Here is a 17,180-nt window from a genome sequence, read left to right as displayed (position 1 = left end):
TTGCTCTCAATGATCTTCGAGTTTAAATAAAGAGATAATAATAATAATATTTCCCCTTACTCACACACACACACACACACACACACACACACACACACACACACACACACACACACACACACACACTTTTTATGGGCAGGTGTTTTCTCATGCCCTCTAAAGAGATCCAGAGCTTTTTTCCAGTTAGTGAAACCAGTGCTCACAAATGTGTCATGTTTCATGTGTTTACCAAACATCCTACATGAGAAACAAAAAGCTGCATCTCTATTTACAGAATATTATAACCAGGAAAAGCTTTCAAACCATTGTGAATTTAATGATGGTTCTTTTAACCCAAAGCAGTGCTGGGGATAGTGGGACTTCACTTGTTTAGGAATTAATGAATGTATGGGAAACACTGCGGTGGATGCAACGCATAAACAACTGCGCCTAAAGTATTTTCCTTGATACTGGGGCACAGCTCATTTATACTGAGGCACGTGCCCCAGTAAAGGGGGTCTGGCGATGCCCCTGCATAAGGCCAAGTATATTCTGTAGATTGATAATAATAGAAATAAATGTTTTTCAGACAGATTAAAATTGATGACAAAAACAGAGGCGTGGACAACAATGGGTGAGGGAGGGAGAGGGGAACTTCCCTTATTTATGTTTTTTGTCCATAGAAACCTTGTAATGGTTTAATTAACTTCAGAGAGTACACAAAGCCCTTTTGTGAGAAGTACCCACAAAAATACAAGAATTAATTGCACTCATAGTATAGTATTGTATAGTATCAATCAATCAATCAATCAATCAATCAATCAATCAATCAATCAATCAATCAATCAATCAATCAATCAATCAATCAATCAAGCTTTATTTATATAGCACCTTTCATACAAATCAAATGCAACCCAAAGTGCTTTACAGCGATTGAAAAAAAAGAAAGAAGCAGAAATAAAACAAAGGCAAGACATATTAGGGGACAATAATAATAATAAGAAAAATAGTAATAATACAAATTAAAAATAGGAACAACATAAAATTGAATTAAATAGAGACCAATGCACACCAAAATATAATATGTGTAATCAAAATAAGTTAAAGCAACAAAATTAAGAATACAAATAGTTAAAATGAATAGATTTAAAAAGGGTAAGGATAAGAGTTGAAAAATAAAACTAAGGCTAAAAATATCAATAAAACTGAGTAGATAAATAAAAATTTAATAAATAAATGAATTAATACATAAAATAGAATAAGATAACAGTTAAAATCACTATAATAATAAAGCAACATTTAAATCAATATTATAGTAAAAGGTAAGTAATAAAATTGTTAAACCCTACATAAAAGTCAGACTGAATAAATATGTTTTTAGTTTACGTTTAAAAGTCTCAATATCTCTATCAGCGCCTCTCAGATCCTCTGGCAGGCTGTTCCATAGTTTGGGAGCGTAGTGGCTGAAAGCAGCGTCACCAAATGTTTTTGTTCTTCTCTTTCTTTTAGGAACAGCTAAAAGAGAGGAGCCGGAGGATCTGAGAGACCTACCTGGTTTATACACTAATAGCATCTCTGAGATGTAGTCTGGTGCAAGGCCATGCAGTGCCTTTAAAACTAGTAAAATAATTTTTAGTATAGTATAGTATAGTATAGTATTGTATAGTATGACTATGTACCGGGCCCAGTCTTTTGTGCAAAAGCCCTGACTGCAGCAACAAAACCCCTGTGTCTTTGTCTAAACCATCAGTGGTGGACAAAGTACACAGTTTCATTACTTAAGTCAAAGTATAGATACTCCAGGTCAAATATTACCCCAATACGAGGGAAAGTTGCTCTGTCAAATTATTACTTGAGTTAAAGTACTGAAGTACTTGCTTTTAAAAATACTTAAGTATTCAAAGTACTTCTTAAAAAACTCAAAACTTTGTATTTTCACAAAGCATGAGTGCAGTCAAGACTACATAGGAGTACATTCGGTTACATTATGTTCATTCAGAAACCATTACTTGAAATCTCTAAAAACTATACCATGGAATAAAAACAGAAACTAAGTTGCTGCACAGAAATGTTCATCTGGAATGAAACAAATGTTATGTAGCTCAACACTCTTTCTCAGGTTGGACAGTGAATGTTGTATGTTTGGGCAGAGTGGGAAACAGGGAGAACATTTCAAACGATACGTATCATTCTTCATTTCAAAAACCTCTAACACAGGTTGAAGATATGGCCTTGGGTGCTCAGTTGGAGAATTATAGCCATCATTACCACCTCTAAATGAACTGCCTGATCTGAGTGAAATGTGTTCTCCACGTTCAGTCTTGGAGATGCACGGTATACAGGTACGGCTAAACCACTGAGACAAACAGAACTACACAAACACATTTTACTGTCTTAGGGATCAGATTTCAGAAAAGATAAGGAAATTCATGAGCTGACTTCAAAGTAAAAGTAGTGAGTAACTAGAGCATTGATAGAAATATAGTGGAGTAAAAAGTACAATAATTGTCTTCTGAATGTAGTGGAGTAAAAGTAATAAGTACCCCCAAAAAATAATACTCAAGTAAAGTACAGATACTCAAAAAATGTACTTAAGTACAGTACTCAAGTAAATTGACTTTGTTACTGTCCACCACTGACTGTAAGTAGTGGATGTAGCTGCTGTAACATGATCTGCTGGTACATGAAGCTTGCCCCTGCACACTGAATTTTGCCATCTTTCTATCATGATATTTAAAAGGCTGGGACAACTCAATAGTACTAGCCACACCCTATAACATGCTCTACTTTATTGTATTTTACTGTAATGGGATCAGGATTTTCCAAATTATGTAGTTTTCAAAAGGACTTACAACAAGTGCTTGGGACCAAACACTTGTAAGAAAAATGTTAACTATATTAACAAATCTTGTCAAAGGTCGGATCATATCTGACTAACTTCCCTATGATCCTATTTTTGAACAAGTGGAGTTGTCTCAGGTGGCCATTGTAAAGACCCATTGTAAGTAGTTAAGATGGTGCCTTATTTGGAGAATATTACTAAGACATTCACTGTTTTAACTGGAATTGAATAAAATAAGTAAATTGTATCAGCTGGTATACAAACATTTTTTTATGGATCCCTTTTTTTCATGAGGAAATTGTCACCAAAATATGAGACTTGTTTTCTTTCAGAGTCTAATCTATGGCTCAAACACACTTTTAAAATGGCCCCTTAAATTTAACTTATTTCAGTTACTTGCTATCAGCCAAACACATATAGATAACCATACAGATATAACTTCAGAAAGTCAATATTGGATGATAAATGTACCCAGCATGATTTATCCACCCAGCAATAGATCATTTTCTGAATTACTTCATGTATTATTTAAAAGCCTGAAGTCCTTTGTTTTCAGTTTCTGCCACAGTAGAGCCTCAATAGGCTGGACAGAAATACACAGCTGTGCTACACTGATAATGACTGTGTTGATAATGAAGACATCGGATGCTGCAGAGTAACTTGACTTTCTGTCTACTGGATGCAAAGAAGAAACTGTAGAGTAAGACACATCGAGGTATCACACAGGTGTATGATTTTTACCCTTGTGGCAGAGTGATGTGTTAGACCAGGGGTTCCTGAACTTTCCAGCCCGTGACCCCCAAAATATAGGTGCAAAAGATTCGTGACCCCCAAAGTTATTTAATGTGGCTTCATTTAGCTGGTCTGCAGAAAATTAGCCTACCTACATGAGCATGTGGCTGTGTTTCCTGTCCTGTTATAAATTAACTTACTTCTACTGATGCTTTTGATGATTAACTGTTCACTTACCCTAAACTTAGGAGTCATCTGGCAAAAAGAAAGGCAGAAAACTCATTACATTTTCTATTTTCAAGTATTTATTTCAAGTTTAGTTACTATTTTTGTAGATATTTTGTACTTTTATGGATAAAATGTACTAATCTTGGATAAAAAAATTCTGGGAGACATCTCACGACCCCCAATTTGTGTCTCGCTACCCCCCAGAGGGTCCCAACCCACACTTTTGGAACCCCTGTGTTAGACAGCACTGATAACAGTTTGTAATGAGATTGATGAATCAAACGACACGCCATGAATACTGTTGATAGCTGGCATTTTAATAAAGCTCAAAGGAATAGAAAAACAACAAAAACATGAACAGTTGAGCCTGTTTAGTAAAATGAAAATAAAAAATGAATTCAGAATTGGAAAAAATACTATGCTCTTAGTTCAGTTTACTGAATGGAATTTATATGATACCACAATAAAGCCTCGATTAGACTTCACATACCTTGCATCATCAGTTACACCTTGCTTTCAACACTTCCTTCAACAGCTGTACTGCTTCTTTAGTACACTCCTTCAACAGGTAAAAGTCATTACAAAAAATACTTCTATATGCCAAAATATATCTGTACAGTGTCAAATACATACTGAAGAAACATGATGAAAAATATGTAACAGAAATGTTAAAGTAAAGTAACAATTAGGACCTCACTGAAGTAGAAACAACAGTGGATGCGGTCCTGAAGTGCTATCATCTGTGAATTGATTTATTTACAATTGTGGACGACTTTAAGAGTAATCAGGATTTAATTTTGAGACAAAACCCTCTTCAGAGTGACATTTTGAGTTTGAGTTAGTTCCAAATGCAACATGGTCAATGGTGATTCTTTAAATTGCACAGACTGATGACAAAGTGTTGAATTTCCATCTATTCTACGACTGATGATAGTCTTATCAGTGACACGTTAGAGTTATCACACTCTTTGCATTTTTAGCACAATAAAAGGCCCCAAAGGACACACACACTGATACACACATGATAAATTATAAAAGCTACTCAAAAACCTACCACAAGCTGACTTGTTCATTTTGAATGGATCTGCCATCATATACAAAGTAATTTAACTTATATACCTGTAGTATAGACTGTTTCTCTGAATAAAATCTAAGGTGACTTTTAAAATATCTCCAAAGCGTTATCAAAATGAAATAAATTAAGAGTGTATTGCAGGTGCTTTCCAGAACTGTTCAATGGCACTCCGGATGCTCGACAAAATCTCCATTTCTTTTGGAAAGTATTTGCAATTACCAACTGAGGTAACGTCCTCAGTCTTAATGGCACTTCCCTACAAACACGCACATACACACACACCTATACACACACACGCGCGCGTGCTCAAATTTGAACTTTTTCTATGCTTTTCAGTCACATGTAAAAAAAACACAGAAGAAACATGCCTGTATAGCAGCAAAACTCTCATCAAAGATGCTGCCTCTACCTGTTCATGGATCAGACGGACCACCCTTAAAGTTGAACGACTGGGCTCTATAGGGGGTGTTATCTGATCTGAGACCTGTAGTTACACACAATCTCATCCGAAGCACAAAATACTTTATCAACAGGTGTGAACAAAATGACACCAACGCTCACAGTGCATCCATATGACACAAAACAAGCATAAGGCCACACATGATCAACTTAGAGAAACCAAACTGCCTCTGTCAGAGGCGTGACATTCACTGCTTCAGTGGTTCAACTAGGTAAGGCATGGCTCCGCCTTCTGTTTTCTGCTCTTTTTTTGGCACGAGAGAACATTGAAACACATGCTGACAAGTACACACGTGTGCCCCGTTAAAGAAGTCCAGAGTGTGACAGTCACCTCTGGTTCGTGACAACGTCTGTGAGGCCTGATTGTGTTCTACATTCCAGTTGTGATTTCTTACAGTGGGATGTTAAATGATACACATTTTCTGTCCAGATCTACTTAGTGTGCAGTTTTTTGGGTGTCCCCTGCTTCTTGGTTTGCCACAGGTGACTAGAGATGGTGATGGCGTCCACGCTGGCAGACATGGTTTTGGCAGGGATCAGGCTGAACTGCTTCCTGTCTGAGTTATACTTGTACAGGCCATCGATCATCTTAGTGGTGATGCTCCTCGGCCCGATGCCGGCCAATTTAGTGATCTCTTCTGTCTCGGGGCAGTGCGTGTACACAGACCTGAACTGACATCCAGCATCACGGAACAAAACCAGAAAGCTATTGGCTTCAGATTTCTCCATTTCCTGCAGAAAAAAACAACACAGGTTAGTTATTTGGACATTTTCAGGCCTAATTCCTATCAGGTACCAGTAATCAAAAATATCAGATAGCATTTTCAATATTTTACTCTTTTTACAGTACTAACCCTGCTTGTGTTAAGAGTAACATTGTTGCCTGGCCTGGCTCAATACACTGAGATAATCCTAACCTAAAAACAAACTATGAATCTCTAACTTCCTGTGTCTGCTGAGAAGTGCCAGAGAAGCCCGGATATCTAACATGAAACAGTATTTGTATTTGTCAAAGTTTCAACTAAAACAACTTAACATTGAAAAAACAAAGCCTGTTATTTTGCAAGCTTTGTCTAATGAGACAAATTACAACAAATAAAAAAAAACTTGATCGACAGCATTCAATTTGTATTTCAATGCAACATCAAATCGGGCTCTATTTCCAAATTGAGCATATTCATTAATATATTATTTGCAAAACCGCTTGGACCGAACGGCCTCCGTCTGTTGACGTTAATTGTTCAGGGAGCGATCACGTACATTTGCATGCTAATAAAAGTGCGTCCAGGAGGATAACAATGGACAGGTGGTTGAAATGCTTCTTGTTTGGCAGACATACATCTGTGTACTCCTTGGGCCATCAAAGGTACTAGCTGCCTCAATCTTTAATTATTTCTGAAAAATATTGCACTGCAAATGTATAGAATTTCTGTCATCTTTCATTTCAATGTTATTATGACACTGTAAAACCACATGCATACAATTTTTCTCGGCCATACAAAGGGGTACTTGGCTGAAATTGTTTTTGAAAAGGGGTACACAAACCAAAAAAATTTGAGATCCCCTGTGCTAGAATACATGCTCATGCCTTATATCTCATTTTGGACCAGATTAGAGACATTTCTAGCTCTGATATCAATATTGGAATAACTCTTAAGTTATTATGAGTGCTTATTACATAGCTGTGCAAACTACTTCATTCTTAATGGTAAATACTCTGTAGCAATGGTCTGTTATTTCGAGTTGTATCTAGCCTGCAGTGTGAAACACTTGAGACCAACAAACTATGATGCCAATTCTTAAAAAATAAAATGAAGAACTTTTTCTTTAAAGTGCTCTGGCCATAACATATGTGAATCACTAATAAATAAATGAAATGACCTCTTCAGTAAGATTATTATTACAATAAATACTGGTAAAATATTAAAATATTACACCATAATAATACTAAAACATCCATCCATCCATCATCTTGACCCCTTATCCCGTTAGGGGTCACGGTGGGCTCGAGCCTATCCCAGCTGACTATGGGCGGAAGGCAGGTTACACCCTGGACAGGTCACCAGCCTGTTTTTGGACTGTGGGAGGAAGCTGGAGTACCCAGAGAGAACACACGCATGCATGGGAGAACATGCAAACTCCAAACGGAAAAGCACCTGCCCGGCCAGGGATTCGACAGTGCTACCCACTACACCACTAAACATTTATTAGTTTTATATATTTGTATAAGCTCACCAAGTCAGGGTTTAAATCCATTATAACAACCCACTCACTTTACATTATATTGTGCTTAACGTTATTTAATGCAGAGAGACACACACATAATACCAAAACCTACGTCAAGTATCTTATTCTTCTGCCCTTCGTTGACTTTGCCAGCCAGGCAGCAGTGAGCCAGGGCGTTCTGGATGATGTGCTTGTTGGACTTAGCACTTGGCTCCTTGTAAAGTTTGGGTCCTGTGGGGTCAGAGCACAGGCATGAGACAGCAAAATAGTTATGTATATGCTTTGTATAGTAACTGTGTATTTATGGAAAGCTGTACAGGTATATTCTATACCTGTGTACTCAGCGTTGGAGGGAGTGGATGAGGTGGTGGATTCATTTTCCCAATCTTTCTCTCCGTTACGACTACCAGTCGAAGGACAGGAAGAGAAGCCTTCAGCAGAGTCCGGCCTGGAGAGGACCACATACAAACCAACAATGACACACACGGACGTGACAAAACCCACAATTAACACATTAAGGTTTATACACATGAGCAAGGGAGACAAGCAGACACAGACAGGGAGTACAAATAGACATGCAGATACACAGATAGACACACACATAAAGATGGAGTAAAACAGGGTCAGACACTGTGACACAATTCTCCAAACCCTGCCTGTTGTCTCACATTACATCATGGTGAGACTGAGCTGTGCAGCGAGGGACAGATAGGCATGTTAAGCCAAGCAAAGCAAAGTAAAACAACACTAGCAAGCACAAGCAATACTGCAGAGGACAGAGAGAAGAAACAGAGCAGAGGAGCTGATGCGGAAACATCTCAGGTGCGCAGGTCCAATGCACTGAACTGCAGAAGCAAAACCTACAGTAATGGATTATGGTGAATTTTGAAACATCTGTCTACATTGAAAGAAGCGTCTAATGAAGCCTTTCATGGAGCTGTTTCTACATGGAGCCACATCCAATACACCGCATCTGTTGAGCACCACTCACAGCGTTACTGACCTTCCCTTTCTTTCTTTGGGAGAGCTTAGAAAGAACGGGATGTTTGCAGAGGCCATTTTATGGCCTCTGAGGGACGCATGCAGAATAAAGAGAAAAGGAGAGAGGGGTTCAAGAGAGTCAAGATGCAGAGTTTAAGCCACTTCTACGAAGTCAGCTTCATCATGTGCACACTACAGGATATTTGAGAAAGTACAGGGATGTGACATTTACAAACTGGGAGTTGTACACGGTACGAAATAATGAACTGCAACCAACCAGCTAAAACTTTAAAAACATCCATTCCTTCTGTAGTGTAATGCAATGAGATTTGTACAATGATCAACTGTAAAGAAAATGTGCATGAAAATCAATCATTGCAAATGTGAGATGCAGTGGCGTGTCCAGAAGGGTTGGCCAAGGGTGGCACTGGCACCTCTTGAAATCCAATTGGCCACCCCAGGGGCCACCCCAAAATCCTAAACTATGATTGGCTGTTTGCCTTCACAGAGGTGGGGTTTCTGTTAAAATCTATAATTTAGGATGAGTTAAAAGGCTGACAGTAGATTTCTTTATTAGTGCCCTTAAATGTGACTTTCAAAAAACATCTTTTTGTAAGTCCTTAAAGAATTAAGCTTAGAAGATTCATGCCACTTTGTCATGTTTTTTTTTAAGTCAAAAGGAATATAACAACTGTTTAATACTTTAATGAATGTTGGTTGTGAAGACAGAAAGGGTAAATGTTATTTATGTGGAAATGCCCTGTGAGAGCCTCAGTTGGACCACCCAGGTCAAAACGTTCTGGACACGCCCCTGGTGAGGTGAGCTTCCAGTGCTTTAAGTTGTCAGCCGAGCTAAGAAATTTTGATTTAGGGTTGATAATGGAGAGGTCATATTAAACATAATGAGTGAACTGTGGTGTAATTTACTCTATAGCTTCACTTTTTCAAACAATCAGCATGAGAAAATGATAATGCAGAATCCCTCACAGGAGTGAAAAGTTAGAAAATTAAAAGTTGAATTCAGGGCACAAAATAAAACGTTATTTACTTGCAATTTGGTTCAACTCAACAGGAACACTGAGCTTCCAAAGTCAGAGGTGTAATTCTTTGATTTCTGAGCTACATGTAGGAGTCTCACCTGTTGTTGTTCTTCTTGTTATTTGGGAGATCTCTGTCGTTGTCAGCCAGATTGAGAGACGCCAAAGAAACACTTGATACTGAGAACCCTCGAGGACGCACTCCTGCAACATTAAGACCAGAATTGGTGGCTGGTAATAATACAGCATTAAGCCCCTTTTAGACATGCACAAAACTCTGGAAAATGTCCCAACTTTATCAAGGTGGGCTTCATGTTTAGACGCAAACATTCACATTTTTTATAACGATTTTTTCAAAACTCTTCTCGCCAGCCCCCTGGGGACCTTTCTGCAAGAAGATCTAGTTACCTCTATTTTCTACTGTTGTGTTTGTCTTGGGGAAATGTCATTATACATGATGTTGTTATTTAACATAGAAAAAGTCAACATTACAGAAGACTCCTCTTGCTCTGGCACAAGCAACCCCTTCCCCTCATGTAAAACAAACAGTTCTTCTAGTTGTGACAGCATATCTGATAGAGATGATCAAGTGTGAGTGGGAACTTCCTCAAAACATCAGGGCCTGATAGTCCAAAAATAGTCCAGAAAATGCCAGGAGTTCATGTGTGAAAGTTGCTACAGAGTGTGTTTATTTTGTATTTGGAGCACTGGATGAGTATATTGCTCACCTGCTGCTCTAATAGGGGGAGTGGACGACTCCATGACGTCTCTGTGAATGGACTTGGGACGGGGCTTTTTCTTGAGACTTCCAGATCGAGGCTTTATGACCTCATCCATGTCCACCATCAGCTTCAGCTGCTTCTTCCTCATATACTCATGCTTGATGTATTCCCTCCTCGCCTTCTCATCATCCTTCTTCTGCTGCTCCTCCTCAGCTTTCAACCTGCAGTAGTACAGACAGATTTACTTAAAAGTTCCCAACACAAAGAGTATGTTGTGATGCTATAAACTTGATGACAGTAATTTGATTGGCATGAAGTAAAAGAATCAGACAAACCGTGCAGCTTCCTTCTTCTGCTCCTGGTCCAGCTCCTGCTGTTGCTTCTTCTCTTGTGTCTCTCTCTCCCTCCTTAGTCTCTTCTCCAGCAGAGCGGCTTTCTTTGCTGCCATGTCCTCCTCTCCTTTGACATCGTCCTGATATTTGATGAGAGGGAGACCATGCAAAAGAAATCAGATTATTTGAAGAAACATGTTTCCTGTATCTTTAGGATCCAATAAGGACCTCGCAGACTTTGTTTTCTAGTAAATGCTAAATGGACTGTACTTGTACTTGACTGTGCAGCTCTCTCTCAAGTGTTCTGACTACTTTCAACACATTTACACTACAGGTCACATTCACCTATTCTTGAAACTGAAGTAACAACAATATTCATAAATCCCATATAACACACTATTGTGTAATATACTGTCATCACTCGCACTGCTGTGTTTTTAATGCTGCATAGGTTAAATCAACAAAGCTCTAACATTGTGCTACAATCAGAGCTTTAACGGTCTACCATGTGTCTTTATGCTGTCCCAGATTGAGTCATGCATTGTCTGTGATCAGCTCATGGCTCATCGGGCACAATACAGCACATGTTGTGCCAGACTCAAACACTATGAGATGTAACCTGCTGCTAATACCTGCATACAGTAACAGAAGACTGAATTATTAATGAGTGGTTGATTAACTGCGTGCAACACTTGGTGTTATAATTTTACTGCTGTGGTTGGAGATCACTAGGAGATAGAAAATGTGAAGTGAAAATTATCTAAAGTAGTAGTTTTTTTTTTTACCACACACTTTTTAGCGGCCATTTGCAGGTGCATAATAACATTATCAGTTGCTACATTACAGTTACTATATACATTCTTTATGTTATTAATAAGTACAACATTTTTCTGCTTTGATACAAATTTGTGATGTGAAATTACTTTAGACTATTAGCTATGACTCACAGACATACTAAAGTGAGTACAGAAGAACTAAAGCAACAAATACAGTAGGGGCCATGAAAGAGGGTGAGTGGGGTTGAATATTTTTTGTTGAGCGCCACTGTCATCGTCATTATTATAATCTATTTAGATCTTTTTTGGTTTTGAATTATTTTGATTGTTTGTTAATAAATAGAAAACTTTCCTTGGAATTTGATTTTGATTTATGGCTAGATGCGTCACAAACACGAGCCCACTGAAGAATAGAGAGGAGGAGATGAAATACACGGCCGATGTGCAGCTGATGTCCGGGATCCGGAAGTGCTGTAAATGTGGGAAAGACAATGCCGCCGATCGGACCAATCACAGGGCTTGCAGTCTGCGTTGGCTCTACGGGGAGTTACATTTTGGAGGAGGTGCATGTCAGCTACGTGCGTAGGCCTCGGCGTAGGTACGGGAGCTACGTGGACCCCCGGCGTAGGGTACGCCGTTGATTCAACGCAGAAGTATAAATCAGCCTTTAGTCTCTGCGGCACCTTTCAATCTTAGCCGCTTCATATATTGTATGTCTAATTAAAGATATGTGGTTGCTTACTTTGGTCTTAAACTCATTAAAATGATAGCGCTGTGGCTGTGGCATTATGGGCAAGGTTTAAATCATCATTTTAATTTTTTGAGAAACTGTCTTTCTAGCTTTCTAGCTAGCATAAACTTTTAAACTTTAATTCCCACAAAAAAGCTACCAATCTAACACGGAGTTCATGAACTTCAACAACAAAAAGCAAACCAAATTTAAGTGATTTAGTCTATGGCTAGCATTTATAACTACTGTTTTTCAGGTTACATTAACAATGTTAAACAATTCTTAACAGTGTCTTGCTCATAGATGGTGGCTCGTATTTTCTTCTTTCCTATTTATTTATCTAACCAGGTAAAAAACTCATTGAGATTTAAAACCTGGCCAAGAGTGACCTGGCCAAGACGGCAGCACAAAATGGGTTACAACATACGACAAGCACACAAAACAACACAAATAGAATACGGTCACAGTTTCACACGGTTACACAGTGCAATCACAAGATACCAATGGAGCCTGTTTCTCTGTCTTTTGTGATTGACTTGATTTTCCCCAGAGTTACAAAATGTGTCAGTTTCAAGTCCTTCTGCACATCATTCCACGTAAATGGGGCTGAAAATTGAAATCCATTTGACACAAGGCTCATATTACTATTGACTTATCAACTAAACCTTTTGGAGTTCTTTAAAGTGAAATAAACCATTCAGAAGTGCAGTGGTGTTATTATTTTCCATCATGGCAGCAAGCTGGAAGAAGGAAGTTGCTATATTAGCTTAACTACAGTGTACTGAAGGGACCAAATAAGCTCAGACCCACATATTAAGACTTATGTGTGTTTTTACAGTGTAAGTACTCAATTATTTAATTATGTAACCTATCATAGATTAACTATAGGATTACCTACTTGCTGATAAAATAATAATAAAATGTTTTTATGTGACCATCAATATTTTATTCTATATAACTCTGCAGCTGCGGCTCACCTTAAAGAAGAATCCACAGCACATCTTCCCGTCTTCTCCATAAGCATCTCCTCCTGTCTCACCCTCTCCTGTCATCTGCTGACTCTGGGATCCATCTGAAGCTTTCAGCCCAGACAGAGGCACCTCCACTAGGTCTTTTCTGTCTTGGGAGTCTCTTGTGCTTCGGATGCCTGCGGGTGCTTGGATGTCAGACACAGGCTGACACAACACCTCGGATGACCTCGTTTGTTTGACTTCACCCTGCGTCTGTTTTCTTTTCCCCGGCTTCTCTTCTTCTCCCTCTTTGCCTGCTTCTTTGGCAGACAGCTGATGAGCGCCAGCACTCGTCTTTGTCTCTGTCTCAGTCTCATCTTTGTCCTTGTCTTCTTGGTTGTTGCTCTCCCCTGCCAAGTCATCATGGCTCATGTAAGAGAATGAGCTGATCTGGGACTGGCTGGAGGTGAAGCGTCTCAGTCTGGGTAGGCTGTCCACTGAGGTGGGGGTGTTGAGCATTCGACTGAAGGGTGTGACTTTTAAGTCATTTGGACGTGGAGTTCGAGGTGTCCTAGCGTGGAAGGAGGCTGGCCGTCTCTTGATGCCAGCAGGGGAACGATTGGGAGCGTGGGGAGAGCCAGAGGAGGAAAGGATTGGAGACAGAGACCCAACCGAGCCTCGACCTGATCCCCGACCCGTCACACTGCTGCTACGCAACTCACGGAGCTGCCTGCAGAGAGAAAGACACACATGGCCATGTGAGTGTACACAGGATGATGGCAGGATCATTTTTAAATCATAAATCCCTATCATATCATAATACCTGTGTGGAGACGGGGCAGGAGGAGGAATGACCCAGGCTTGTTGATGATGATCTCTCATGGCCATGATCTTCTCCTGTTGCTGAGCCAAACGCTGCATCTCTGTCTGCAGGAAACTCAGGGACGTGTTCAGCCTCTCAATGGAGCGGGTGTATTCTGCAAGATCTATTTCTCCTGGAGTCACACCTGTACAACCAAAGTGATTGAAAAGACCAGATAGACAGTTTGATGTGATTTGTTCAAAGGGCCTTAAAACTTTTCAGAATGCAATACAAAGAAACACATTTTCATGCTATTTTCAAGCATGGAGAAGCAGCATTTTGTTATTATGCAGCACAGACCTGGAATAATCTCCAAGACAGTATTAGACAAGCCCTGACTCTGACCACTTTTAAGTCCAGACTAAAGACGTTCCTCTTTCATGTTGCTTACACTGCTCAATAATGGATGCAAACCCATTTTTAAACCTTAGATTTTATTTCTGTAACTACAAACGTTTAATTTCCTTTTATAAAACTGAGTTTTAATGAAGTTTCGTAATTAATTTTACTTTCTTTCTTTCTTGATCTTCGGTTAAAAAAAAAAAAAGTTATGATGCTTATGTTTGTTTAATGTCATATTCTAAATTGGATATTTTCTGACAAGGTATGGCGTTATGGAATGAACCTGATATTGGATCTACAATTAAATGTTTGGCATACGGGCATCCTGCAGGGGTGTCAAGAGGTCTGAGCCAGCTTCGGGCAGCGACTCAACACAGAAAATACTCAGTGTGTGAGTCTTAATCCTTGAGAAGAAGTTCTGAGATTAATCAAATAATTAAAGGTTAATTTCGGTTAATGCAAGATCAGTTGTGATTCTGTATCCGGCAGGACAGTAAGACTCTGCAAGTTATGGACTTCAGAGCAGTGAAGGGGGGCTGATTATTTAGAATAATCCCTCCTAATTTTAATAAATGACAAGACCCAACACTATTTACTATGAACGTTAAATTACATAAGTACAGAGAGAGAGAGAGAGAGTAGACCAAACATAACTGGCCGCATATAAAATTTTAATGTTTGAAGTGTTTGCTGTATGTTTTTGTTGATTGTTACTGTTCTGTTTTTTGTTTTTAACTCTGTAAAGCACTTTGAATTGCTCTTTGTAGGAATGGTGCTTTATAAATAAACTTGCCTTGCCAGCATAATATTTTCTAATTAAAGTTCTGAAATGTCAGTATGGGTATTGATTGTTCTGTAAAACAGGACAATTTACAGCCCAGTTTTTCATTATTTCTATAGATATAATAAAAATAGAGTTAATAATAAGAAAATGCATATACTATTTTTGAACAAATAAAACAAACTTTAAGAGTGGAAGCAAACGTTACTTAAGTAACCGACCTCCACCATCCTCACAGGGGGATTTAGGAGCTGCTCCGTCTGGTTTGCATCTCTCCGCCCGCTCCATGCTGCCCAGGCTGCTTTCCTTCAAGGATGTTGGAGTCTCTGGAGAAGGTGTTTCTGCTACCCCTGAGCTGGAACTGAGGGGAGCAGTGACTCCTTTTCTCCTTACTACATTCAAAAAAGCCGTTCTTCCCATCTTCTGACGGTGGCGGGTGAAAGCTGCTTCCACCTGAATTTGAAAAAATAAAAACATTTATGTGTGAACATTAAATTTAAAGCCATGTAACTTGCTAAGTTTCTAAGTGTATGCTGGCTTACCTTCTTCTTCTGGGCTTCGATGGCTCTCCTTTTCTCTTCCAGCTTCATCCTCAGTTGAATCATCTCTGAGGCTATGATGTGGGAGGGGTCTCTGGGGGAAGGTGTGATTGGAGAGGGTGATGTGATAGGCAGAGGAGGTGTAGAGATCTAGAAACAGGTGCAAGAACACTGACATTAGTTATATGCCAACCCACACCGGCAAATTGCATTTATGCGTATGTGAGTTTAAATAACAGTGAGGCTCAAACCTGAGGTGAACTGTTCCTTGTCTGCTGTGTATATGACATATTGAGGTCTGAACTCTCAGGTGTGGTTCCTCCACTGCTCCTCCCCTCCAGCTTCCTGAACTTCTGCTCTGCAAAGCTTGTCATCCGGATCATCCCAGCTGCTGAGCCTCCAGAGGACGAGGCCGGACTGGCTGTATGAGACCTGGGGAGTGTGGGTACTGAACTGGGACATGGGCTGCTCCTGTCACCTCCATCTCCCCTTCTCTCACCCTCAGGGTCAGTATCACGGGGTCCTGTCCCTCCTCCCTCCCTGCTCCTCTCTCTCTGCTGCTGCTCGGGCAGGGGGCACGACCGTGTCATTGCTTCGCAGTCTGGGTCCATATCTGAATAGTCTCTGAGAGAGGAGGAGTCCTCGTCCAAGCTCTGGATGTCCTCTGTCCTCACATGGATTCCTGTGTCCACTTCTTCTGTGGACGCAGAGTTGGGGTCATGGTCATTGAACCGAGCTTTGGCTGAACCCTGTTCGTCTCCTTGACCTGAGGCCCCTGGAGGGTCCGATGGCTCTGCACCGTGGAGGAAGAAGCCGTTGTCCCCGTCCCCCACGCCCACACTTGCATGGGGCCTCTCAGTGTCATGGATGATCTTCAGAGCCTCCTCAATGCTGGGAGGGGATGATGGGCTGATGTGGCCACTGTGGTTTTCAAGGTGATAGCTGGGGCTGTGGTCGGTGTCTGGGAGGACTCCATTGGAGTACCTGGGGACAGGTTGGTGAAAATCAATTGACGGTTTTTACAGCAACAATGAGCTCTGAGAGATTTCCCCCCTAACTTAACCAGACCCAGATAACCTGCTGAATGTAAATATCAAACTATTGGATAATCTTTGTTAAGTCTGATGATTTAAATATCAGACGAATTAGGAGTGTTGCGTATGTTAACATAGTGCAAAATATGACATCTTAAAGGGTTCTAATCTATAAATAAGCAAACAGAAAAACATTCAACCTCATCCGGCCACAGCAGATTCTACTACTTCAAATAATGACACAAGTCTTTGCTGTACCTGCTTTGGTTTCTGACTGAGAATGTGTTGTTCCGCCCCAAAGGTTTTTGGGGAATGAAGTTCTCGTCCTCCTCTGGTATGTGTTTGCTCTGGCCATTCACACTGACGGGCATGAGGGAAACGTGCCGCTTCATGCCCCCTCGAGATGCAAAGTGAACTTTGAACCCGAGACCGTCACTGCTGGCAGAGCGGGTCATACCACGCAGGGAGGGAGCCTCACAGGGCGGCAAAGTTGGGTCACCATCCAGAGGGATCTCAAAGGAGATTCCCCGAGAGGAGGAGCTGCAGATGGAAG

At 40.2% G+C, this 17,180-nt stretch overlaps 1 protein-coding gene across 1 annotated transcript in view; it reads right to left on the bottom strand.

Moving 5' to 3' along the window:
• Positions 1 to 4,077: 4,077 nt before the first annotated feature.
• Positions 4,078 to 17,180, bottom strand: part of camsap2b (calmodulin regulated spectrin-associated protein family, member 2b) — a 47,765-nt gene continuing 34,662 nt past the window's right edge. The window contains exons 10-21 of the mRNA XM_034703780.1: positions 16,886 to 17,167; positions 15,845 to 16,577; positions 15,597 to 15,743; positions 15,276 to 15,507; positions 13,893 to 14,076; positions 13,097 to 13,799; positions 10,617 to 10,753; positions 10,288 to 10,502; positions 9,661 to 9,763; positions 7,874 to 7,989; positions 7,654 to 7,772; positions 4,078 to 6,047 (exon numbers count right to left, since the gene is read on the bottom strand). Coding sequence (XP_034559671.1) covers positions 5,748 to 6,047; positions 7,654 to 7,772; positions 7,874 to 7,989; positions 9,661 to 9,763; positions 10,288 to 10,502; positions 10,617 to 10,753; positions 13,097 to 13,799; positions 13,893 to 14,076; positions 15,276 to 15,507; positions 15,597 to 15,743; positions 15,845 to 16,577; positions 16,886 to 17,167 — 3,271 coding nt within the window. The 3' untranslated portion in view covers positions 4,078 to 5,747. The remainder of the gene's footprint in view (positions 6,048 to 7,653; positions 7,773 to 7,873; positions 7,990 to 9,660; positions 9,764 to 10,287; positions 10,503 to 10,616; positions 10,754 to 13,096; positions 13,800 to 13,892; positions 14,077 to 15,275; positions 15,508 to 15,596; positions 15,744 to 15,844; positions 16,578 to 16,885; positions 17,168 to 17,180) is intronic.

Source organism: Notolabrus celidotus, chromosome 15 (genome assembly GCF_009762535.1).
Source record: "Notolabrus celidotus isolate fNotCel1 chromosome 15, fNotCel1.pri, whole genome shotgun sequence".
In the NCBI taxonomy this organism is placed as follows: domain Eukaryota; kingdom Metazoa; phylum Chordata; class Actinopteri; order Labriformes; family Labridae; genus Notolabrus; species Notolabrus celidotus.
The sequence above is the reverse complement of the archived record's forward strand: the minus strand, read 5'-3'. Positions and strand labels throughout refer to the sequence as shown.